General features: G+C 40.9%; 1 protein-coding gene across 3 annotated transcripts in view; it reads left to right on the forward strand.

The window, feature by feature from the left end:
- The window catches only part of ASPG (asparaginase), a 101,328-nt gene that overhangs the window by 27,195 nt on the left and 53,128 nt on the right, over positions 1 to 21,005 (forward strand). For all 3 annotated transcript variants that reach the window (XM_063290392.1, XM_063290391.1, XM_063290393.1), the window contains exon 7: positions 11,470 to 11,582. In XM_063290392.1, coding sequence (XP_063146462.1) covers positions 11,470 to 11,582 — 113 coding nt within the window. The remainder of the gene's footprint in view (positions 1 to 11,469; positions 11,583 to 21,005) is intronic.

Here is a 21,005-nt window from a genome sequence, read left to right on the forward strand (position 1 = left end):
TTGTAGTCATCTACAGGGAATACATTTCCCTCTCCATTAATCAGATTCCCCAGGGGCTATATTCTGGAGTAGGTTGGGGGGGACAGTACAGTGTGTTGCTAGTCCAGCAGCTCCTTGATTGTGCTGGTGAAGTGATCTCCAATATGGTGTTGGACAATTGTAGGACTTTGGTGCTTAGGGACCTCAATGCCTATGCGGGTGATCCTGGAAATTGACTTCATGGCCACTAAGGATACATCACAAGCCAGATACAATGTACAGCGGTTGACCTAGTTTTTGCTTTTGAGTATCTGGGTAGTGAAGTGATAGTCAAAGAGGTGCATGTTATCCCAGTGTCATGGTTGGATCACTTCCTGTTATGATTTAGGTAGACTGCCATTCCTATATGCAGGAGAGAGGATCTAGTCTGCTCCCTAGACTTACAAAATTGTAGCAATTCCTGAATGCTTTATAGACTTTTCTGATCAATATAACTCCCCCCTCCCCCTACTGAAACCTTAGCCATGGAATAGTGAGAGTTCACAGAGCTCCTTGATTTACTGAAGAGCATACAGCAACAAAATGGAGGAGGATATAGCTAAAGCATAAAAGGTACAAGACTCAGTGTGAATATGGTTGCACTTACTATATAGTAATTATGAAGGCAAAGACAACATTTGTGTTCACAGAGCTAATTATAGAGTCAAAGAGTACACTGTGTCCGCACTGAATCACCCAGCTGAACCTTTCCAAGTGGTGTCAGTGTGACAGTGTGTCAAGTTCCAGCTGGAAGAAACAAAGTAATGAGTTTGTCATACATTATGGACAAAACTGTCAAAATTGAAGCAGGCCTGGGAGAGGTTATCAGCACACCATCTGATTATTTACTATAGGATCACTTTCAGCCAGTGAGGCTTGAGGAGACTGACAAAGTTCTTGCAGGTATTTTCCTGGGGCTATCTGCCCTCCTGATCTTTGTCCTTCATGGGTCTTAGAAGCAAGCTGGTTAGGGATGTTGGAATGGGTTAAGAGAGTGTCCATGAATGTCACATTAATGGAAGGAGTGATTACAGAAGTTTTGAAGATATCAGTGACCTGATCCTTGTTGAAGAGGACACCTTTGGACCCAGAAGTATTTGCTACCAACATCCCCATTTTGGGCAAAATTATCAAAGGGGTGATAATTAGAGAACTGTGGCAATAATGGATGTAACTGATTTTCTGGATCCATCACAGACCAGTACAGAAACTAGCTTGGTTGCTTTGGTAATTAACCTTCTATAGGAGTAAGATGGAGGAGTGATATCCTGCTGATTCTTCTATCTAGCAGTTTTTGATATTGTTGATATAGAATCGTATTGAGGCACCTCTATGAGTTGAGAATCGGAGGCATTGTTTCATAGTGGCTCCATTCCTACCTGTGGGGCTGTTCCCAAAAAGTAGTCTGGGGGACTTCTGTACAGCCTTATGGCAGTTCGGGTGTATAATTCCACAGGGTTCAATCTTGTCCTGGTATTATTTAATATCTATATGAAGCTACTAGGAGAAGTCATCCAAACATTTGGAGTGAAGTTTCATCAATAAACAGATAACAGTCAACCTTATCTCTCCTGAAGGAACCAGGAGTAGCAGTGGAACTGCTGTATCAGTGCTTTCAGGCTGTGATGGAATGGATCAGGGGTAGTAGACTGAGGATGAAATTCTCTGGCTAAACAGTTCTTATGTTCACATATTGGCTTTAAACCCAATACTGGATAGGATGGTACTCCCCTATAAAACCATTTTTCATGCCTAATTGTCGCTGAAGGCACAGCGACCTCAATGACCAGCAGCATCTACAGTGTGCACAACTTTGGCTGGTGAGTCAACTTTGTCCATTTCTGAATGTAGATAGCACCACATCAGTAGTGCATGCACTAGTAATCTTGATTGGATTATTGTGATGCACTCTATGTGCAGCTGCCATCTTATGTGTGGCAGCCAAGGTAGTATATGGATTCAGAAGATGGGTGGACTTTACCTCAGCTCTTCCAGCACTGCACTAGCTGCCAATAGTATACAATGCTCCATTTAAGGTGGTGACACCTATAAAGCCCTAAAAGTGGCTATAGACATGGATACTTAAGAGATCACCTCATCTGGTATTGCCCACACCACAATATTTTTAGAATGTTTATATCTTTAGATATTAAAATAACCTTAAATATTGTTAAAGTGTTAATATTCTAAGTGTGATCCTGTTGTTAAGCCACCCTATACCCCAAATGGTAGTAGGGCAAGCTGATTTTATGCAACCTCAGAGGTCTCTCCTAAACTGCTCCTGTATCAGTGCAATCTGCATACTACTGAGTAATGTGATAAGAAAGGAAGAAGCATATTCTTGATGGGAAATGTTTGCGAAGCTCTGTGGGCCCGATATAGCTTTCTGATTCCTTATTATACTACACAATAGTTCTCAGGTGACTCAAAAAAATACAAGAAGAAAAACCTAAAAGGCAAATAGCTTGTGTAAGCGTTAATGTCCACATCTACATTTCATCACTTGCTGAGTGCAACATGAAGTGGCTTGTATCACAGATCTAAATCAAAACAGAAATGTCATGACGTTATGACATTATCTCAGATGCAATGCAATTAAGATGTCAGATTGCATGTCATTAATGTGTGTAGGTGTATGTCAGTCCTTTGTTGGCTCTCAGAGAAACCTTCTTCATTCCAGCCCACCACTATAGTTTTACTTGGAGTGCTCAATTGTGCCAGTGGCAAGTCCAGTCTTCCAAGACTGACACCTTCCTGATGTGCTGGACTACAATGCACACGTTCTCTAGCCATCAGGTCCTGGACTAGGCAAATATGGCCTAGACCACTTCATAATGCTTCTTCCAGCTCTGAAAAGGACTCATGATATATAATAAGTACGTTGATTATTGAACTGTCAAGGAGAACATTTACCCAGATTTTACCTTAGAGTTTAGGGATCATACACTGCAACTTTGAATGGACTGTGCACAGAACTTTCCTCTTAAAAGAGTCAAACAGCCCAGCTGCCCCCCTCAAAGATTCCAGGTTCTTTTCATGGCATTCCACCAGGAGATAAATTTTACATTTATTTGTTTGTTTATTAAATTTCTCTGCTGCCCATTTCATACACAACGACTCTGGGTGGCTTACAAAGAATAAAAATAATATAAAAACATATAAATATAAAATATACAATTCAAAATGGGCAATAAGCGGGGGCCAACCACCCCCATGAAGAGCTGTCTCCCATCCCAGGCCAGGTGGCATAGCCAGGTTTTTTCTCCCTTTCGAAAGGCCGGGAGAGTGGGGGTCTGCAGATCACTTATGGCTTGCAGATCACTCTCTCCCTTAGATTTCTCCAACTCCATTATCCAATCTTCATCCAGCATTTCGATAAAAATCTCAGTCTTAAAAAAACCCTTTCTATTGCTCTTAAATTCCTCAGTTTCATCCACCACATCCCCAACCTGATGGCACATTTTAGATCTCATATTTTCCACAATGTCCTGGATATCTTGCATAAAAGTTGGATAAAAGTCAGAAGAAATCTGTTTAAAATCCTGGTGAAGGTCAGAAAAAAATCTGTTTGAAATCCTCCATGTCTCATGCAGGAGATTATGGCGCCCCCAGGAGCTTAATCAGTGAAAGTCAAAGATATGGACAAGTTCCAAAGCATGTTTAGATAAAGTGAGAGTGAAATATCAGACTGTTCTCAAGGGAAAGTGAAAACAGAAAGCTGAAGGTTCAAATCAGCCGATTCAACATGTAGGAAAATGCTAATATCTTCAAATTTAATGCAAAAATAATAACAGGAAGACAATTGTTTATTTTCAATCTTTGGAATTTCCTTTGGAAGGAAAATGAAATCTAAAACTTAAAAAAAATTTTTTTTTAAAGAAATCCCAAAAATAACGTTAAGCACCAAGAGAACCCACTTCTCCTTGCTGTAGAAAGCCTCTCTTGGGATACATAAACTTAAAAAAAATACAGTTGGTGATTTAGAAATGGGGTGGCTGTTCTTAGTGTTCCTTTAAGGCTACAGCACGGCTTGGAAATGGTGATGTCCCAGCTTCCTGGTTGCTCTTATCAGTCGAGTGCGAAATGCTGTTTGCGATCTTCTGGCTGCAAGCAGCCATCCAAAGGACAGATGGGGTGATTCCAAGTATTCTCCTTAATCCGGAGAACATTTCAGGGCTTCAAAAAAGCCTGCCTGAGCCTGAAAAAATTTACCGCGTTGTCAGTTCCACCTGCAGAACCAGCGGGCACAGCCGTTCAGTCCGCCATTCCCACTGGAAGCCCCAGATCTAGGAGTTTCATAGCTTGTCAGTGTTCTGCTTCTAAGAGCATCCGATTCCCTGGGCAGGAAGATTCTGGATTGTGTGATTAACGTCCCATCTCTATCAGCAGACAGTTCCATTCTGCATCAACAGGAAAATAAACTAGAAATCAGACTCCTAATTAGATACCCATGATTCTTAACAACCATTAAAAAATTAACATTTCTTCACTTGAAAATGATATATCAAGTTTAGATGTGCAAATTTAATTTTTATCAGTGTGTCTTGTGTTAAATGCTGAGAGTTTACATAGGTGCCTTACATCAAATTAGAACATTAGAATATCTAACTCTACCGATTTGATTAGTAATAGCTCTTTGGGATCTTAGACAGGAATGGTTTCTAGCCGTACTTTGTGTTTAGAATCATAGAATCTCTCTCTCTCATACACAAATGCACATACTCATATTGTGTTGGGGATTGTTTCACTTGAGTAAGATCAGTTAAATATTTATCTCAGCTTTTTCTGATAAGATTTATATTGCATTTACATAATGCAAAGGACTACTTTTACTGAATGAAATAGAAGCTCTTTTACATGCTTGGCTTATCCAAGTCAGAACAGGTTGCTTGTAGAAACTTTGTGTTGTGCCAGGAAAAAAAAGATTGAAAACGTGTTATTAACAAATAGCCAGACCAGAGTTTCCATTTGGAAAGTGTAAAGAGCATTTTTCTCACACCTCCAACAATTGTAATGTATTTCCAGGTTCCGTTCTGTGGCAAACTAGCTCAAGGTTTTGCCTAACCAAAGAAACCAGAAACTGTCTACTGCAGACCAGCCATGGACAACATGTACCCCACCAGCAACATGTACCCCACCAGATTTTAAAAGGAAAAAAATGATGTCTTAAGCCAAGTCTTATGCTATCTGTTTTGCCCTGTAAACCTCCCAAACTAATGCCAAATGGTTGAGACATTTTGGGCTCATTCACTCTGGTGGCTTCATTACATTACTGGCCTCATCCTCTGTAGCCTTCACAAGGACAAAAAAACCCCCAGAAAAATATATGCCACTCTGGCTGCAAAAAAGCCCATCCATCTCTTGAGTTTGTTTAAATTTAGGATAGCAGAGGAAATCTTCAGCAACAAGTGACAAGGAACCCTGCAGAATAAGCTGTGTTTCAGCAGTGGTTAGATCTCACCTAAACAGCTTTATGGCCAGCTTTCCTGCTCCATCCTTTCATGTGCTATCATCAGGGTACCAATTCTGAGCATACAAGAAGCATGGCTTCTTCCTGACAAACAGAACTCAAAGATGGTCAGTCTGATGCTACTGGACAGTCAGTGCATCTCTGATTCATGATATCTGTGTTATGCCATCTCTGTTCTTGGGATCCTAGCAGTTACTCTTGGTGAATCTAGAGTCATTAGATGCTAATGATTCTGTTCCCCATGGAATACAATTTATTTAAGGAATCAACAAGTTGAAAAAACTTATGCGTCCTGAGTAATAAGTAGGGTTCTTTGAACTTGTCACCTTTAAAATGAATTTACCTTTACCTTAAGAGGTTTATTGCTATCTGTTGATAATTGCTGAACTCCATAAGTACTAGGAGTACACCTTTTCCTCCGAAGTTTCACCTAGTTCTGAGCTGGTGTTGGTGGAGAGCTGATGGAAGATGACTGTTTCTTTTCAATAATTATTCAGGACTCTTATCCAGTGACTCATCCACAATGCTACTCTGAGGCATAAATGATATACGTAGTAGAAGATGTGGCTGCCCATTAATGAAATTGTTTTTACACCAACAGCTATATATAGTATGTGTATTTAACTGTAAGATGCACTGAGCATTATCAGGCTTATTGTGCTAAGAGTGCAACCCAGTGTTTCCCAACCTTAGCAACTTTAAGCTGTATGGAATTCAACTCGCAGAATTCTGGGAGTTGAAGTCCACCCATCTTAAAGTTGCCAAGGTTGAGAAACACTGGTGTAACCCAATACAAGTTTGCTCAGAAATAAAGGGGGTTTGCTTCCTTCTTCCCCCAGGCACATGTTAGTAGAGTTGCACTTGGTATATATGCTGGGATTTGTTTTTCCAGTTGAAGAAAGTCATGCTTCACTATGGTTTGCTACAAAGATTTGGTGGCATGATTTGGGGCGGGGGGTGTCTTGTGGCGGGCAAATGGCCCAAAAGCTGAAGAGTGCCATTCTGTAGGTTAAAATAATCTTTACTGCTGGTATAATTAACCCACCCTCTTTTTTTTTTTGGTGGAATTTGGTATAATGTTATGGTGTTGCACCAAGACTGGAGAGGCCCAGTTGTAAGTCCCCACTCAACCATGGAATTTACTAAAGAACTTTATTCACACTCAGGCCAACCTACCTCATAGGGTTGCTCTAAGGATAAAATTATGAGAGCCCCTTTGTAAATCACCTTGAGTTAAGATGGGATATAAATGCAACAAATGAATGAAATAAATGGAAATAATTGGTTAAGTATATTTTCCAAACAAAATCAAGTTCAGCAACAGTTGTGAGAAAATTGACTGCCACGGCTTCCCCAAATTGTGCATTTTCATCTTGTCAATCTCTCAGCCCAATATGGCTAACGTATATCATCTCAAAAATGATGTTGCAGATTATTTCAAAGTATTAAATACACAGTTTCTAATACTAAGTCAGACACATTCTGAAGAAGGACTTAGCAATCATTCTTCTGTACATCTTCTGAGAAAGAAAGTCCTTTTGGGGAAGTTAACCCCAGACTTACTGATGCCAGAAAACAAACTAATCTATAGTTGCTGCAAAAAGTTGAGTTGGGTGTAATGATACTTTCATCGAATGCAATGCTGTATCTTTTGCTTTCAAAACTGAAATCAGGTCTTGTTTTTTCCATTACAGGGCTTAACTGATAACAGAAACTTGTTGAGATACAGACTTCTGTGCTACTTTTAATTGCCTTAGTATCTCTTCTGGGTCAGACTCCAGCAATTGTAAGACTTGTATCCTTTATTTGAGATCTTTTGAGGAGGCCTAATTCAAAAAGTTCCCTAAAGTTATTGTTAAAGATACAGGACTTTTAAGCATTCACTGCATAGATAAGGTACTGCCAGTCATCGTTGGCTATCACTTGTAGCCAAGTAAGGTTGTCTTCCAGGATTAAAATCTTAACAGTGGATCCGTAAGTGGCCGTAAAGGCCAATTCTGGATCCTCACAACCTCCCACAATGAGGGCATAAGCTTCCAGGTGGAAGATGGTTACAATGAGGATTTGCTTGATGTGCTTCTTCAAAGTCTGTAGTGCCTTCAATAAAGGCTGACCTCCAGTTTGAACGCTCATGAGTTAGGACATCCCAGTTCTCAGTACTGATATTAAACTTTTTAAAGTTAGCTTTGAGAATGTCTTTGAATCTCTTTTGCTGTCTACCAATATTCTGTTTTCCATTCTTAAGTTGGGAGTAAAGTGGCTGCTTTGGCAGATGATGATCAGGCATTTGAACAACATGGCCAGTCCAGCGAAGTTGATGTTGGATGATCATTGTTTCAGCGCAGGTGGTCTTTGCTTCATCCAATATGCTAACGTTAGTCCACCTATCTTACCAAGTAATTTGCAGAATTTTTCGAAGGCAGCATTGATGGAATCTTTCAAGAAGTTGGAGATGGCATTTGTAGAAAGTCCATGTTTCAGAGGTGTACAATAGGGTCGGTAATACAGTGACTGTAAATAAGCACTTTGGTCTCCCTGTGAATGTCCCAATCCTCAAACACTCTACGCTTCCTTCAGGAAAAAGCTACACTCACAGAGCTCAGACAATACTGATTGTCTGCATCGATACCAGCTTTTATAGATAGATGGCTGCCAAGATAAGGAAAGTGGGCGACATTTTCCAGTGACACACCTTCAAGCTGAATTGATGGCACTGCGGAGGGATTAGTTCGAATTTGCTGGTAAAGCACTGGATTAGTGTTCCTCAACATTATCAGGAAGTTCCGAAGGCAGGTATTCCTTAGGAGTTGATTGAAAGCAAGCTCATTTAGTAGAATCTTGAAGGGCCAATATGTTCATTTTACTTTTTGGTTTTCTCCCTTGGAGCCTATGATGAGGGACAATCTTTATGGCCATCGTAGATGGAATTAACTGAAGGTCTGTCCAACAGTCATCGGCACTTGTCATGGCTCTGGTGAGAAGTACATCACAGCGATCTCTAGCATGGACAATTACATAATCTAGAAGATGCCGGTGCTTTGACTGTGGGTGCTTCCATGATGTTTTAAATTTATTTTTCTGGCAATAATTGTGTTAGTAACGACAAGGTTATACTGTGCACATTTGGTCAAAAGTAAGATTCCATTCATACTGCTATTGTCAACTCCTTCTTTCCCAATAATCCCCAGCCACAAATCAAAGTCATGCCCAACTCTTGCACTGAAATCACCCAGGAGGGTAATTTTATCCTCCTTTGGTATCTCTGATAACATGTTGTCCAGATGGGTATAGAATTTGCATCTAGTGTTGGTGCATAAGCATTTAGAATAGTTGCCTGTTGTTTTTTGGCAAGTTTTATTCAAAGAGTTGATAAATGTTCATTAATGCCAGTGGGAACTTCTGACAAGAGCTTCATGAGGTCGTTTTTAATAGCAGAGTCTACCCCATATATTTGTCATTCTTGTTCAGGCAATCCTTTCCAAAAGAAGGTATAACCTCCTTTTTCTTCCTTCAGCTGTCCCTCTCCTGCTGTTCGGGTTTCTTGAAGTGCTGCTATATCTATATTAAAACGTCTCAGCTCCCTTGCAATAATGGCAATCCGGCATTCAGGGCATTCACTATCCATATTGCCCTGCAGTGTCTGTATATTCCACATTCCAAAATTCATATGTCTTTTACCACTGCTATATGGTGACCCCATTGGATGCGGTAATCCAATCAGGGAGAAAAATGAGGCAGACTATGTTTTCTAGCCCCTTCCCCATATGGGGTGAGCAGAGTGGATCCTAAAGAGGACTGCTCAGTTGTGGATACAGCTGCCAAACCACTCAACTGCCTCAGACCTTGGGTCAGGACGACTGAATCCGTAATCCACCGCCCATGTGCTGGTCCATGACTGGGGGCTTCCGGATTTGCAACTGCGACAGAATGATTTTAATATCAGCTTAGAACATCTCTGTGTCTCTAGAGAAACTTTTCTGATTTGGAATGGCACCAAAAAACCCTGTTCTTGTGATTTTAAAAAATATATAATTATAATTTTTTGATTTTTTAAAAAAAATTGCACTTATTGGCAGGTATGTAATAGCGCTATGCAATGTTCAGTCCTAGATGCTTTATAAACTATAATAATACTATGCAAATGAATGTCTGTTTCTCCAGACATCTCCCTACCAAGGCATTACCTTGGATAGTGCAGGCATGTGCATCTTGTGGATGCATCTTTCTTCTAGTCTTACTTACATGTCAATGTCTGCTAGACATGGATAGTGAGATTTTTTCAGAATTAATAATGAATGCTTTGGCATTTCAGCAATGGAACTGAAGCATGACTATTAGTTAAACAGCTGGCATCTGGCTTGCAATGTATAATCACACTTAATTGAATCATTGCCATTTTATTTAATCACTAGTAACTGCATTATAAACTCTGGAGATGTTTAGTGGTAAGAGTAACAACATCTGTCTTTTAAAGACGTGTGAAATATGTGTCACATTGCAGACGCCTGGCAAGGTGGCCTTGCTTTGCTTCACTCTTCCCCCAGGCACATGTTTTGTACTGTTGCCCTGGGTACATAAAATGAAACTGGGATTAGAGAAGCAGAATATATCTTTTATGTTCAAGCGTCTTCATATCTTTGTAATAACAAAGCACTTGAAAATTATTATTCAGACAATTTGGAATGTGTTGACATACTGGGTTTTCAACTTGGGCTGTTACAAACAGGTGTTGTACAAAAACTCAGTGGCTTCTTCATTTCTAATTGGGTGAGAATCTTGTGCCTTGTTAACTGGAATTTACTACGTAGTGTCTGTCCAGGTCAATTTCTGGATACTTCATTTCTGTGGATAATAATGGCAGTCCGCTTTCCACAACTCAGTATATGCCTATTTTCCCTGATTACTGAGTGAAAAAGAGGTACAGAGGAACATTTCAAATCCTTGCACGGGTAGAATTGTTCTTTAACAAGAGGCATACTCACAAACTGCCTCCAATAGCTTCCTCCTGAAATCATAAGCTTCTGTTTATCAGTTACATTTTTTCTTGCAGAATTCAGAATGTTAGGTTTCATAAAATCTTCTGAACATATGCTTTTAAAATAGGTCTTCATTTTAATTTTGCACTATTCTTTGAAATAAGGAATGGCTTTTAATGTTTATCATTAAATTAATATAAAAGAGCTTGGGCTTTACAACCTTTTCTCCTTTCTTCAGAAGCATAGAAAGTGAAGAATAGTTGTATTTCACGTCATTATTGCTGCTGTTATTATTAAAATATGCATGATCTCTTATTGGCCTTTTGAAACCTGCAATTCCTATCAGAAATTGAGTCCAGAGCAGGACTCAATATTGGATCTATAAAAACCTGGGATTTTTCCTTATTTAAGAGTCATGCTATGCTATTGATGCTCACAGAACTTTACAGAGTAATATAAAGCAAATCCTCTCTCCACTGCATTACACCGTAAATTTTAGATGCTACCTACCTATGAGAAGAAAGGGAGACTTACAACAAGAGATGAATGCAAGAAAATGTCGTATGCTGCACTTACTTTTCCTTTCCAGATGAATGAAGCCTGAGAATTATATTCAGTTAGCCACTTCTATTGATGGAATGGGTTTTATTGGTGGAATGAAGATAAAGTTTGTATCTCCCCAGCAGCCCCTACATATCTTCAATATTTGCTTGAGAAAAAAAAAGCAGGGGGAGGGACAAGTGCAAAGCAGTTTTGCAGGGCCATGGAGAATTTCAGAGGACAGGAAAAAATACCTTGTTGTGTGACTGAAAGTTCACTCAGTTGTGTGATACTAGATTTCAGTCTTATATACACTCACTTGTATATATAAGGTGGCACTTATTTGTGTGTAAATATTAATCAGGTTACCTGTAAGGGAGAATGCCAAATCCTTTATTAAAGGGATTTTGAACACAACTGGAAAGAATGCTCCTTGAATGAATGATTTTTTGTGTGTTTTCACAGTTAATTGGGAGACAATATGGAGAGCTAATACTATGAAGAAATTTGAGATCCATACCAACATGAACAGCAGTGTTGGACTACTGAGACTCTTCCCTGGAATTACTGCTGCAGCGGTTAGCCTCCTACTGAATATCTCAGAGCAAGTGTGCAAGTGTTGATTCCATGTAATTAATGAGCAGTGAGAAAAGGCACTTGGTATTACTGAGCTGTTCCCAGGTTCATTACTTCTCTCAGAGAATTGGTATTGAATCAATTATCTTATAAATGCTTGTTTAGATGTGGTCAACACTTCCAAGAACACTGTTATGTCAATGTTTGTAATAGGTGAAGCTACCAGACTCTTGGGGCTTCTGTGGCCAAAAGTACCACCAGGTCTTCTTCTGAATCTTTGACACTGGAGAGACCCTTTCATATTGTTTATGGCTTGAGATTGTTAAGGTGTGAAAAGGGTAATTTGCATTGGAGAAGTAGTTGGCTGAGCCCTTTACACATCCCGCCATGATGTTTTTCTTTTAAAAATGAGTCTGAGGATGCAGAAGATGGACATATCCCTCTCCTGGCTGCCATTGTATGCCAGAAGCTGATATTTGGAGGCATGCTTCCTCCAGTCCAGCAGCATTTGGTCTTCCAGGTTTCCATCTTCAAGATGGACCTGACTTCCATGACCTATTCATTTATTTGATATACTTTTCACTACAATCAAAAGACTCTTGGCAAGTTACGGTCTCATCAAATTATGCTAAAACAGCCACAGTATAGAACAAAAAAATCAAAATCAAAATCAGAAAAACAGACCAAAAAATTCAACCAATAACTAGATGGTGACATTTATAGTTCAAAAGCTCTCTCAAATAGCTTTGTTTTCAGTAATTTCCAAAAAGCTAATAAAGTGGGGGAGCTGATCAAATTTATCAAATCCTCTTTTAAAGCCATCCATGTTAGTGGTCATTAGTACATCTTTTGAAAATGAAAATGCTCTGTGTATTTTTTGTCTCTTCTAAATTTCCTTCCAATCCACATCATTCTATAACCCTCGATCCTCATATTTTAAGAGAGGGAGGAAAAAAAAATCTCCCTGCCATGCATGTTCTTTATGCACCACTCACTATTTTTCCAAGTTAGAGTACAAACATTTTAGCCTTTTCTCCTAAAGGAAATGTTTGAGTCCACCATTTTTTTTGGTAGTCATCTTCTGCACTTTTTCTAGCTCTGTATGTTCTTTTTCAATGGGGTGACCAGAACTGTGCAGATGGGGATGTAGCATGGATTTGTATAAGGGCATTACAGATTTGGCAGTCTTATTCTCAGTTGCTTTCCTAAAGATCTCTAGCATAGAATTTGCCTTTTTCATAGTTGTACACTGTCAACATCTTCACTGAGCTAATCACGAAGACTCCAAGATATTTTTCTTGGTTGGTTGCAGATAGCTCAAATCCTATCAGTGCATATAGGAGATATTATAGCTTGTTGCCCAAAGTGCAACATTTTAAACTTAGTTAAACTGAGCCTCTTTAGCTATTTGGTTGACCATTCATTAAGTTAAAAAAAAATCCTTTTTGAGTTCTTCAAGATCACTCTCTCTTTCATTACTCTGAATAGTTTTGTATCATCCACAAAGTTGGCCAGTTCACTCCTTACCCCTAAATCAAGGTGATTTTTGAAAAGTTAAAAAACACTGGTCCTAATTTAGGTTCTTGGAGAACTTCACTTCTTAGTTTTCCCTATTGAGAAAATGGCTCATTTATTCCCATTCTTTGCTTTCTGTTTTTTATTCATTCGAAGACAAGTCTTCTGACCACTGTGTTACTCAAGAGTATTTGGTGAGGAACGTTGTCCTACTGGTGGTCAATGTAACTCAGAAATACCACAGAGGATATATACTGTTTAAAAATAGAGAAATTGCCCCATTCCCACTTCCAAGAAAGAGGGTGGAAGTCACACTAAACCCTGTTCATCAGGGCATGGCATAATATAAGCTATGTACCTCTCTGCCTGGGAGTGCAAGGGAAGGTAGACTTTACAGACCATTCTGAGAGCTGCTTAAAAATTCAAGTATACAGTGGCGCTGGGGGTTAAACCGCTGAGCTGCCGATCGGAAGGTCGGCGGTTCGAAACCGCGCGGTGGGGTGAGCTCCCATTGCTCGTCCCAGCTCCTGCTCACCTAGCAGTTCGAAAACATGCAAATGTGAGTAGATCAATAGGTACCGCTTCGGCGGGAAGGTAACGGCGTTCCGTGAGTCATGCTGGCCACATGACCCGGAAGTGTCTATGACAACGCCGGCTCCAAGGCTTAGAAACGGAGATGAGCACCGCCCCCTAGAGTCGGACACGACTGGACTTTACGTCAAGGGAAACCTTTACCTTTACCTATACAGTGTTGACAGGGCCATTTACACGCATGTGCCATTCACAATCTCACAGAACTCTAGGAGGTTGGTGAGGAAGAACTCTTGGATGAATCCCATCAACACTCAGTAGTTTGATACTCTCAAGATATCGTAGAATATCTTTACTTGTTATCTCAATTTGCTTTACTTATTCTGATCACTTCCCTGGAAAAGCCAATACAGCTTCAGATATATGTCCTATATCTTCTCTCCTTTACATACATTTTATTTCTAGGAATGACTGTATCCCATTGATTCTCTCCATCCCGGCAGGCTTCTGTTATGCCGTATGCACTGTATCTATGTCCTTGTTTGCAACAAAGCACTCTAATTTTCCATTCTTGGCTTGGACGCTTCTAGCGTTGGCACAGAAACACCTGTACACTCAACCCTTTTTCACACGTTGCCAGAGTGAATCTTTTTGTCTCTTGACTGTCATGTCCACTGATTAACTCAAAATACTGTCCCTATCCCTTATATTATTTTCTGAAATACGTACAACCTTCCACATTGGATGCTGCCCCATCTCTGTTGACTTTCCCTTAAGGATCAGTGTCACAGCTGCCCTACAGCTTTTTTATACGAGAGGCCAGCAGCCTAGTTCCATTTTGGTTGAGGTGGAGCTTGTCTGTCCTGTATAGGGTTGGCTTGTTCCAAAATTTTCCTCAGTCTCTCAGAAATTTAAACCCTTCCATCTGGCACAACTCTCTATTGAGACCCCTCAGTTTTGCTTGCTTAACTGACCCTGGGCAGAGATTAGGCAACATGTTTGAGAATGCTACCTGGGCAATTGTGAACTTCATGCTGCTACCTAGTACCCTAAATTTGGCTTCCAGGACTGGCTAAATACATTTTCCAATATGCCAATGATCAAAATCATTTGCAGAACAGGCTATTATAATAGCTAGGAAAAAGACAGAAAATCAAAGCCTTGGGAAACAAGGATGTATTTACTTAAAATTTATTTAACGCATTTATGTGGCCACCCAACTCAACCAAAGTGTCTTTGGCTCACAAAAAATTCAACACAACCTAAAAAGAAGAATATAAAACCATAGTACATAAACTGACAAACAATAACAAAACAATAAAACATTAAAATGGTGATCCAAACAGAAATAATACCATCGTCCAGTCAGTGCTCCAAGACATAATGACCCCAAAGCCCAGGAAAACAGTCTGGTCTTGACAGCCTTTCTAAAGGCCAGCAAAGTCAGGGCCAACTAAGAAAGATTGTTCCATAAAAGAGAGGCTGCTACCAAGAAGTTCCACCTCCTGGGTCCCACACAATAGCATTGTTTCAATGAAGGGACCCAGAGTGCATGTGGGGTGAACATATACCCTGGTGAGAAGGTGGTCCCTCAAGTATTCTGGTCCTTCGCCATGTAGAGCTTTAAATATGATATTTATTTATTTATCAAATTTCTATCACCGCCCATCTCTCCCGAAAAGGGGACAATTATAACCAGCACGTTGAATTGCAGCCAGAAGCCAATGGGGAACCAGTGCAGCTTGTGGAGTACAGGTGGTCCTTGGTTGCTGACCTCTCTTTCAGCAACCATTTGAACTTGTGATGGTACTGAAGAAGTGGAACTTACAACTAGTCCTTAAAGTTCCAGCCATTGCAGCATCCCGCAGTCACGTGATTACAATTTGCAGCCACAAGCAAAGTCAATGGGGAAGCTGGCAGGAAGTCAGAAATTGTGGTCACATGAGGTCCTTGCTTAATGACCTGCACAGTCCACATTTAATGATAGTACCTAGGGACTGACAGAACTACTGTCACTAAGTGGTGCAGTCACATGACATCACACTTTACGACCACAACGCTTAGTGATGGAAATTCTGGTCCCAATTACTGTCATTAAGCGAGGATTATCTGAAATGGAAGGACAAGAGAACTCTTCCAGAAAATTAGAAACATCGGAGGTAAATTCCAGGCCAAAATGGGTATGATCAAAAACAAAGATGGCAAGGACCTAACAGAAGAAGAAGAGATCAAGAAGAGGTGGCAAGAATATACAGAAGACCTGTACAGGAAGGATAACAATATCAGGGATAGCTTTGACAGTGTGGTCAGTGAGCTAGAGCCAGACATCCTGAAGAGTGAGGTTGAATGGGCCTTAAGAAGCATTGCTAATAACAAGGCAGCAGGAGATGACGGCATCCCAATTGAACTGTTCAAAATCTTGCAAGATGATGCTGTCAAGGTAATGCATGCTATATGCCAGCAAATTTGGAAAACACAAGAATGGCCATCAGCCTGGAAAAAACCAACTTATATCCCCATACCAAAAAAGGGAAACACTAAAGAATGTTCAAACTATCGAACAGTGGCACTCATTTCACATGCCAGTAAGGTAATGCTCAAGATCCTGCAAGGTAGACTTCATCAATTCATGGAGCGAGAATTGCCAGATGTACAAGCTGGGTTTAGAAAAGGCAGAGGAACTAGGGACCAAATTGCCAATATCCGCTGGATAATGGAAAAAGCCAGGGAGTTTCAGAAAAACATCTATTTCTGTTTTATTGACTATTCTAAAGCCTTTGACTGTGTGGACCATAACAAATTGTGGCAAGTTCTTAGCGGTATGGGGATACCAAGTCATCTTGTATGCCTCCTGAAGAATCTGTATAACGACCAAGTAGCAACAGTAAGTACAGACCACGGAACAACAGACTGGTTTAAGATTGGGAAAGGAGTACGGCAGGGCTGTATACTCTCATCCTACCTATTCAACTTGTACGCAGAACACATCATGCGACATGCTGGCCTTGGGGAATCCAAGGCTGGAGTTAAAATCGCTGGAAGAAACATTAACAATCTCAGATATGCAGATGATACCACTTTGATGGCTGAAAGCGAAGAGGAACTGAGGAGCCTTATGATGAAGGTAAAAGAAGAAAGTGCAAAAGCTGTCTTGCAGCTAAACCTCAAAAAAACCAAGATTATGGCAACCAGCTTGATTGATAACTGGCAAATAGAGGGAGAAAATGTAGAAGCAGTGAAAGACTTTGTATTTCTAGGTGTGAAGATTACTGCAGATGCTGACTGCAGTTAGGAAATCAGAAGACGCTTAATCCTTGGGAGAAGAGCAATGATCAATCTCGATAAAATAGTTAAGAGCAGAGACATCACACTGACAACAAAGGTCCGCATAGTTAAAGCAATGGTGTTCCCTGTAGTAACATATGGCTGCGAGAGCTGGACCATAAGGAAGGCTGAGATAAGGAAGATCGATGCTTTTGAACTGTGGTGTTGGAGGAAAATTCTGAGAGTGCCTTGGACTGCCAGAAGATCAAACCAGTCCATCCTCCAGGAAATCAAGCCAGACTGCTCACTTGAGGGAATGATATTAAGGGCAAAACTGAAATACTTTGGCCACATAATGAGAAGACAGGACACCCTGGAGAAGATGCTGATGCTAGGGAGAGTGGAGGGCAAAAGGAAGAGGGGCCGACCATGGGCAAGGTGGATGGATGATATTCTAGAGGTGACGGACTCGTCCCTGGGGGAGCTGGTGGTGTTGACGACCGACAGGAAGCTCCGGCGTGGGCTGGTCCATGAAGTCACGAAGAGTCGGAAGCGACTAAACGAATAAACAACAAACCTGAAATGGTGTCACGTGGGCATAGTGAGAGGCATCCATAACTGCTTGTGCTGCTGCATTCTGGGCTGTTGTAGCTTCTGGATGGTCTACAAGGACAGCCCCAGGTAAAGTATGTGACAAATCCAATTGGGAGGTGACTAAGGCATGTAAGTGGGGCCTCCCGATCTATGAAGGGACACAATTGGTGCATAAGATGAAGTTGTGCAAAGGCCCCCCTGGCAACAGCTGCCACCTGCTCCACAAGAAGGAGCTGTAAGTTCAGGAGGACACCCAAATTGTGCACTGAGTCCAAGGAAGCAGTGTCACCCCGCTCAGAATCAAGAATGGAAATTCTCAAATTCTGGGACCTGAGGGGCCCAAACCCAAAGCCACTCAGTCTTGGCAGGGTGGAGCCAAATGCTCTTCCCCATCCAGGTCCCTGCAGCTTCCAGGCACTGGGACAGAACCTTGACAGCTTCACCAGGATGGCCAGGGACAGAGGTATACAACTGAGTATCATCAGCATATTTATGATAATGTACCCAATGCTGATGGATGACCTCTCCCAGCAGCTTCATGTAGATGTTAAAGAGGAGGTGGGAGAGTGTGGAGCCCTGAGGCAACCTGTAAGGCCAGACCATTCTCCCCCACCAACACCGACTGGAACTGGCCATGGAGGGAGGAGGAGGAGAACCACCGCAAAACATTGCCCCTTGACTCCCAAACCCCTAAGTCAGTCTAGAACAATTCCCTGGCCAGTGGTCTGAAGGTTCATATGTTGACACATGGTGACTAAATATAGATTTTCACTGTTAAGTAAGAAAGCACACGGACAAATACTTCAGTTAAGAATAGGAGAAAATACTATGAAAGGGGAAATGAAACTGTTTTTAGGAGATCAGAGGAATCAAAGGAAACTTTAAGATAGGATTATTTATGAATAATCATGGAAGAGATTTAATTGACATAAATGAGGTTAAAAGAAGATGGGGAAATTATACTGAAATCCTTTACAGATGTGATTGTAGAATAAGACATAAAATTTGCAGACAGAGAATATATTCAGAAATCAACTTCATTAGAAAGTAGGATACAATAAAACTGTTGTCAAATTGAAAAGTATTGGGTGCAGATGCAATATCTGTTTAACTCTTTAAAGCTGGAGGACTAGACATAGTTAAAACCCAAACAGCACTATGTCAACAAATGAGAAACGATTGCTGAACTAGAGACTGGAAAAGTTAGCTGTATAGGTAAAGGTAAAGGTTTCCCTTGACGTAAAGTCCAGTCGAATCCGACTCTAGGGGGCGGTGCTCATCTCCGTTTCTAAGCCTTGGAGCCGTCGTTGTCATAGACACTTCCGGGTCATGTGGCCAGCATGACGACTCGGAATGCCGTTACCTTCCCGCCGAAGCGGTACCTATTGATCTACTCACATTTGCATGTTTTCGAACTGCTAGGTGAGCAGGAGCTGGGACGAGCAACGGGAGCTCACCCCGCCGCGCGGTTTCGAACCGCCAACCTTCCGATTGACAGCTCAGCAGTTTAACCCGCAGCGCCACCGCGTCCCTTTAGCTGTATATACCCACTATATTCCAAAGAAGGGAGATGTCAGAGAATATTGCACTAATTGCTTGCACAATCAAAGTCTAGCTGAAGGATCTACAAAGAACAGAACCATACAGGACATGAAAACCGAAGTGCCCAATGAAGAGGCAGTTTCAGGAAAGAGAGTGGAGGAACACAAGATCAGATTGTTAATGTAACACAAAAAATGGACTGAGCAAGAAAATGCAAGAAGGAATTTTATCTTTTTAAATTGATTACTGTACAGCAAGACCTTTAATTGAGTAGATCATGCCAGAATGTAAAATATATTAAGGCTAAATGGGTGTACCAGAACATCCAATTGCTCTTTTGAGGAATCTTTACAACGAAGGAAGCTGCTGCAAGCACTGGGTTTGGAGAAACAGAGTGGTACTGTCCTAACAGTCAGAAATCACGCTGAGACGAGGAGTAGGTCTCTAGTGTTTATTACTGCTACATTAGACAGAAAATCCTAACAAACTGAAGAAGCGTGGGAAAAACCCAGACAGATAAACCCCAGAAGTTAAGGCGGGTCTGATCTGTGTCTCTTTGAATGGCTGCTTAACTCCTCAGTACTACGCGTGCGTTTTCCCCCCTGGATAGGGGCCCCCTCCTGCTCACCATCAGTACTCATGACAGGCTGCAAGTTTGTATGCACATGTGCACTGAATTCAATATTCATAATGCCAGGCATGCATGTCACATAATATATAAACGTTTTTCACATTTACAAACATTTGAATCCACTTTCAGTGATTGTCTAAGCTCATTTATTAGCTTCTTAAAATTTCAGAATTGTTTTCATTTTTTACAGTTATACTATAACTTGATATATGAAATTAAATTAAGCCCTTCAGTATGGTCACATTACCCTCAATAATTGATTGAGATATGCTTTGTTTCTGTATGCACTGACAGCTTCTGTTCAAAGAGGGCCAATCACCCCCTCACCATGGGTTTGTTATGCATCTTGGCATCATTCTTGCCAAGTTCAGTTGTTACACAGCTTTATTCCCTGTTGGTACTTGCCAGATAGAGCCTCTACAGCTTCTCATAGCTTGGGGCCTCACCATGTCTAAATCTGGCCCCATCTCCAGCGGAAGAATTGGGCTGTTCACATTCTTGCACCCTACTAGCTGCCCCTCGTATAGCTATGGCCCTGTTCACAAGTGTGTTGCTCTAGCTTGGGAATGAGGCTAGCTTGAACAAGATCCAGGACAAAATTCCAATGGGCATTCCTGGGGGCTGGTGAAGTTGGAGGAAGAGGAGGAGCCACAATGGAGCCCATTGTTGCCTAATTTAGGTTGTGCTCCTGACTGTGCTCCTTCAGGCTGCAGGTGGGGAAATAAAATGCTTCTCTACATTAAAATCACCTGCAGATAGCAAGCTGGTACAGTAAACAAAGGAAAAGTGTGTTTTTCCTGATGTCTGAATTTTCTGCTGTAACCCAGTTAAAACAAAGAAAGTGGGAGACCATTTAAAAATTATATCTTCCATCTGCTTCTACTGCCTTGGACTTCAAGCAGCATTGTGTAATCTAGGCTTAGGGATTAGAACCAGGTGATCCTAACAGATGGCCTTCAAGGTCTGTGTTAGAAGTCTGTAATTCTAAGTGTAAAGGTAATGGCAAGCTTTTCACTCTGGAGTCGTGTTTAAATGTCGTTATTTAAGTAGATTATTTTAACACATCATAATTAAAATAGGCAGATTACCTGCATCTTTCTGAATCATCATATTTCTTCTTTTTCTGAGTATAGCCCATCTCTGCTTACTCAACATTTCTTTGTACCCAGTGCAGGACTCTATCAGCTATACTTTTCCCCACCCTTGATTAGCCTAGAAGTCCCAGCAACTCCAGCCAGCCATAGCCAGTGGTGAGAGATGCTACAAACTGTTGTATCTTGTACAAGTGTTTGTATCTGTGTATGAGTGTGTGATTATATACACATGTGCATATATAACATTCTCTTAT

This window comes from Candoia aspera, chromosome 1 (genome assembly GCF_035149785.1).
Source record: "Candoia aspera isolate rCanAsp1 chromosome 1, rCanAsp1.hap2, whole genome shotgun sequence".
NCBI classification, from domain to species: Eukaryota; Metazoa; Chordata; class Lepidosauria; order Squamata; family Boidae; genus Candoia; species Candoia aspera.